The sequence below is a fragment of the Cetorhinus maximus genome, chromosome 26, assembly GCF_964194155.1.
Source record: "Cetorhinus maximus chromosome 26, sCetMax3.hap1.1, whole genome shotgun sequence".
In the NCBI taxonomy this organism is placed as follows: Eukaryota; Metazoa; Chordata; class Chondrichthyes; order Lamniformes; family Cetorhinidae; genus Cetorhinus; species Cetorhinus maximus.
Genome location: NC_135904.1, coordinates 14,872,360 through 14,878,617, shown reverse-complemented (window position 1 = coordinate 14,878,617; position 6,258 = coordinate 14,872,360). Strand labels below are relative to the sequence as shown.

The following is a 6,258-nucleotide window of genomic DNA, read 5'->3' as shown; positions in this document are numbered from 1 at the left end:
ATTCTGTACTTGCCCAAAAGGGCAGCACACTATATAAATTATGTAATTAATTCCAAACTTGATAACTCATAGTTATTTTTATGTTATTGTCTAAAATGGACTCTGTCCCATGGATTAAAGGTATTCCCCTCTGCAATGAGTCTGGTGTAGTGTGTAATCAGATGTACTTTTATTACTGAGCAGGGTATAAAACATGTAGGGTTTTGGTTTCAAACAACATTTTCATCACAAAGTGTGTGATTTACAGCTGAGCACCTAAATGTTCAGGTATATTCAGCAGCAGGGTATTCCTGCTGGTATAAAGCCCACGATGTAGCATTACATGTAGGATTAGGTAGGTCAGGTGTTTCTCACCTGTCGGTGCAGACTCGATGGGCCTCTTCTGCACTGTGAGATTCTGTGATTGCGATATTCTCAATCAGTAAAGTAGTAATGGATTGAATTTCATCAGGAATCCTTGGCTCCAGACCTCATTACAACTTTGGTCCAAACATGGACTAAAAAAAACTGAATTCCAGAGGTGTGGTGAGTGACAACCGTTGACCTCAAGGCACCATCTGACTGTGACATAAAGGAACTCCAGTACAACTGAAGCCAGTGGGAACTAGCAAAAACTCTCCACTTGCTGGAGACATACAGTACCTAGCACAAAGATGGCTGCAGTTGTTGGGAAGTCAATCATCTCAGCCCAGGACTTCACTGCAGGAGTTCCTTAGGTCCATGTCCTTGGCCCAAACATCATCAGCTGTTTCATCAATAATCCTCCCTGCAGCGTTAGGGATTTGATGGAATACTCTCCACTTGCCTGGATGAGTGCAGCTCCAAAAAGAAACTTGACACCACCCAGGACAAAGCAGTCTTCACCCCAGGCACCACTTTAAAAAGTAATTCCCTCCACTACAGGCACAACTTGTCTGCAGTATGTATTATCTACAAGATACATTTTGGCAACTCGCCAAGACTCCTTCAACAGTACCTCCCAAACCTGTGAATTCACCCACCTAAAGGGACAAAGGCAATAGACATGTGGGAAAAAATTCCCTCAGGCCTCCTCTGAGCCATTTCAAAACGTGGTGAAATATTTCACACAGACCAAAGTACATGCTTCAAACTACTTTTAGTTCAATCACTCCCCATGGTCCACACAGCAAGTGGAACAGGTGAAGTTTTATCCTCACATAGAATTGGACAAGTGCAAGAAAGCTTGGAATGTGATAAAAGCACCAAAACTGCTGGCAGGAAGGGACAGTAGCTCAATGTGTCAGGTGTAGCACTCTGGCCAAACACCATAAGACACACACACACCCAACCCACCAGCCCTGCACTAATGAACATGGGCCAGGACCTCAGCCTTCATCCAGCACACCGTAGTTCAGGGATGAAATCAAACAAAAATAAAAGCATATGGCTGCCAGCAAATGCACACCCACAGCATCAAGCTCCACTTACCCAATAGTTGCACACACTCCATGCAATCCAAATGTATAGTTTAATAAACCATGCTCAAATATGTAGAAATTCAGAACAATGAGCATTAACTGGAATGGAAAAACAAGATGACTGGCAAAGAAGGATGGAGGAAAGAACAGAAAAGTTTAGCAAATGAGTGATTGAATCACGGTGTTTAATATAGAGAAATGTGAAATAAAACATGACAGTATTAAAATGATTACAAAATAAAAGACATCATATTACATGAGTCAGGTAAAAAGATGCCAATGTTGATTAAACATCAAAATACAGCCACTGTGGCTGAATTTCAAAAGAAAATAAAATAGTACAAGATGATGCAGGGATGGGTGGAGGAAAAGAGATGTACATGTTTTGTAAACCAATTATGAGACTATGCATGAAACCAGCTGCCATTATAAAATAACAGATGAAAATAATTCAGTAAAGGACATTGAACTTCTATATCAAATGTATCCATTAATGAATTTGAATGAGTAATTCAAATCCTACTTAACCCCTTTGATTGAAATGAGAAATCTGCAGTCCAGTACAGAATGCTTTGCAAGTATTTTAATAAAATGAAATATTTAATTTTACCATTGCTGATAGCTAAATGCACGGAACTGCTTTTTTTTCATTTCAAGGAAAGAGGTTAAGTAGCAACAGAAAATTGAAACAGCCTCTAAAGAAAATTTAGATCTAGTCTGAAGCAGTTTTCCCTTTTAATCTTCGTGCATGGCCAACTTTTTCAGTGTGTGGTCCCTTTTTGCATCATTATGCATTGATGCATTTATCACAGGACAAACTGCATGCCCACGCAACTTTGCAGGAACATTAGTCAGGAGGTTTGTTGGGTTATGTAAAAATTTATCAGAATTTAACTCCTTGATGTGATGGCAGATCTGACCCTCTAATGTTAGTGTAGGAATGCTATAATTCGGCCCAGGCCAGGGTCAGTTTAGTAAAAGAAAGTCAGTCATCAAATAAAACGATTGTGTTGTGGCACTTGCTTATCCAAGTATTTCACAAACCAAAGTGACTTTTTTTTTTATACCTGAATGGATTCTGCAGTATTCTAGACAGACATCCACTGAGAGGGTTATCTTAGAAAATCAATCTGATGTATGCATTTTCAGATTAAATGCTTGGATTATTTAAATGAAATTGATTTTACATTTCACACTCTGATGTAGGAAATGGCAAAGCAAATATACTAAATGGCTTTAAAGGGAATCAGCATACGGACAAGGAAATTGTCATTGACCCTCACGGTATTTACGGACAGCAAGTAACTTGCAGCTGCAGGTACCAGTTACCATTGTCTCCATCAGAAATCTTCACAAATTGGGGAAGAATGCAACAAAGTTCTGTTTCAGTGCTGTCAAAGGTCAGGCCTGTACTCAATGCAACCCCTCGCCTTACAGAGTTTCAGGGCTCAACCACGATGTAAAGAGTGAGGAAGAAGGGAAACAGGCACGATTGGATATTGGAACAAAAGGAACGGGAGGACGACATTCAGTCTCTGGGGTCTGTTTCACCATTCAATTGGACTATGGCTGATCTGCACCTTCAATCCATTTACCTGACTTAATTCCACAACCCTTAATGTACTTTCCCAAAATTATCAATCTCGGTTTTGAATTCTAGCCAGAGAGGTCCACTGCCCTTCATGTGAAGGTATCGCTTCTAAAATCACCCTGAACGGCCTAGCTCCAGTTTTACTGTTACGCCCCCATGTTGTACACTCTCCCAGTGGAGAAGATAATTATCTCTATTTACCAGTCAATTTCTTAATCATTTTAGAACACCTCGATTAGGTTACCCATTAAATCTTCTAAGCTCAAAGGAATACCAGCCATCTGTCCGCAATTTAACTCTTTTAGATCAGTATCATTTGGTAAATCTGAACTGTATTCCATCTAAAGCCAAGGTGGAGTACTCTAGATGGGCTCTGATCAGAGCTCTGTACAGCTGTATTCCAGCTCCCTTGAGAAAGGTCAACATTCCATTAACTTTTGTAATCATCTTTTTCTGCTCTCACAGGAGGCACAGGGAAAGAGACAAGAATTTCAAAGTCTCAGAAAACATCAGTACCTTCAATATCAACCCATGAAAGGCAGGCAAATGTAGGGTAGAAGTGTTGAGAAATGAGCTCTCAATATCTCCACACAAACATCTTATATCTAGGACCAGAGGCATTGCACACAGCAAATGAACGATGGATCAAGTAAGTGGTTGAGCAGTTACACAGTAACCGCACTAGTGTAGAAAACCCCAAAAATAAGCAAAGGTCAAGGATCATCCCCATTAATGAATCATACAGGCTGTTCAGATCTCAGCACTTAAAGGAAAGTATATTTGATACATTTAATTCACACTTTTTGCAGAAGTTTGAAAATAATTTTGATTTGCAAAATAACTTTTAGTTAAGGTCAAGTGCAGCAGAGTTGAATCTTCATTTAAGCACCTGCACTGTTTGGTAGAAATATATGCAAGGTTACTTCAAATAATAGTACCATTGCCGTTTAAAACTATTTATATATTATATACACATACACATTTTGTGCAACTTTGCAATCATTATGTACAGATACATTCCCATCTGTTCAGATTATTCCTGGTTATTTTCACAGTACAGGAAGATTCACTATAATATAGAAAGGCCATTTTAACAGGAACAAGTCATTTGAGAATCAGACTACTACTTCACCTCATAAATAGCAAAGATCCTGTGAAGGGCAATGAGTTCTGGCTCTTCAAATTGTTGCAACTACAAACTCGGTTCAGTAAATGGGATATCTGACATTCCTGTATTCATTCTAAACAGGCAGCTAAATTTGTTACATTACCAGAAAATGAGTTTTTGATAAGTACAAGAGCAGATCATATAGTTAAGCTCTAGTGTTGAAATGCAGCAAGTTTTTTTTTACAGCTGTATATGCTGCTAATTTTCCTGGTCACATGCCCAATACACTTTGATAAGTAATAAAATTGGTGCATATGGAGTGTCACTTTGGAAATTCACCACACTGAACCCTGCTATGAAGCCAAATCAGCCACATGCAGCTCCAATGAACTGTAGAAGAGAATGTAGGCTGCTGATGATCTCACTGAAGAAGCAGATATCTCTGAAACATCTTGATCATCAAACTTGAACCAGCGTTGTTTCACAGCATTCTTGCAGTAAGCTGTATAGTGCCCTCCATCCAGTCCTCCATAATGGTTCTGTACAATTCAAACATAAACTGGAATGGTTAATATCAAGGTGGTCAATGTTACACAGCTGCAGAGCTGATCACTTTCAGAATTTAACAGAACTTAAGTTAACACGAGAGAATATTTCCCCTTTTTGAAAGTTTCTGTTTAAGAGATTTCATTAAATCTAGATAGATTTTGTGGTAACAAGGTTTGATTTTCCTTGCTTTGTTTCTACTAAGATCGAGAGCAGATACGTAGCAGAGCGGTCATATTATTGGGCTAGCAATCCAGAGCCCAGGAGTAAATCCAGAGACATGCGTTCAAATTCCACTAAGGGAGTTTGAGAATCAGAATCACCTGGGAGGACAAGGACAGCAGGTAGATGGGAACACCACCACTTGCAAGTTCCCCTCCAAGTCACTCACCAACCTGACTTGGAGCTACATCACTGTTCCTTCATTGTCGGTCGGTCAAAATCCTGGAATTTCCTTCCTAACAGCACTGTGGATGTACCTACACCCACAGTCTGCAGCAGTTCAAAGCACCACCACCTTCAAGGGGTAATTAGAGATGGGCAATAAATACTGGCCTAGCCAGCAATGCCAACATCTCAAATTTGGAATAATCATTAGTAACAGTGAGTGTGAAGCTGTCAGAAAACAACTGCTCATTTTAGGGATGTCCTTAACCAGTTTACCCCATGTGATCCTAGTACTGCTGCAATGTGATTAATGTGCAACTGTTCTTTAAGGCGAGCCAAAATCATCCCAAAACTAAAGTGGTTCACCAACACAAACAGAGCAATAAATGCCAGCCTTGCCAGCAATGCCCTTATCCTGTGAATGAATAAAAGGATGACAAAGCTGGCTAATCACCATCTGTAAAAATAAAACTCGGCTGTGGTGAGACTGCCAGTGACCAGGTACAAGTGACTACCCTTTTGGTAAACAATGTTAGTGCAAAACCTGTGGGTAAAGGTTCCAAGGTAAGTGCAGAAGCTATTTCATTTAAGGTGGGGGGTCTTCCTAAAAAGTGTCCCATATCTAAAGAAAATATAGGATCTTCCAGTTTATAAAGGGATAGTTATAACCTGGCAACATTCAAGAGGTTGTTTTGGACGAAGGCAACCTTTCAGCTCATTAGGTGTCAATCTTTTAAAATACTAATGTGAAATAGAGACAGCAGCTAATATCCTCTAACAAATTCCTGTGCAATGTTATAGGCTATCAATTAGTAATGTGTCAAAAATATTTTGCCTCCATCCAATTCCAGTCAACTTTATCTTCTGATTTAAGTTCTTCTATTCAGATTTGAAATGGAAACTGGCCATGTAACTGTGCTGCACTAACTACACTCTTTCAAAGGCAGCTGTGCTAGCTCTCCTGTCTCCAAGTCTACACTGTAGAGAAACAGCTCTGCTCAAACTAACTTGACCCATCTATTTCCCAATCTATATCAAATTATATACAAAATAAGTACAGAGAGATGACTTTGAAATGAGATGTGGTTAATGTCTGAGTATCCCTGATTTTTAATCCTGTTTTGCCTGAAGACTATACCTGGTCTCTATTTCCATTATTAAACCCCACAGCAGAAAGACTGACTATA

General features: G+C 39.5%; 1 protein-coding gene across 6 annotated transcripts in view; it reads right to left on the bottom strand.

The window, feature by feature from the left end:
* Positions 1–3,970: 3,970 nt before the first annotated feature.
* Positions 3,971–6,258, bottom strand: part of usp8 (ubiquitin specific peptidase 8) — a 55,246-nt gene continuing 52,958 nt past the window's right edge. For all 6 annotated transcript variants that reach the window (XM_078530179.1, XM_078530176.1, XM_078530178.1 and 3 more), the window contains one exon: positions 3,971–4,677. In XM_078530179.1, the coding sequence (XP_078386305.1) occupies positions 4,492–4,677 (186 nt within the window). In that variant the 3' untranslated portion in view covers positions 3,971–4,491. The remainder of the gene's footprint in view (positions 4,678–6,258) is intronic.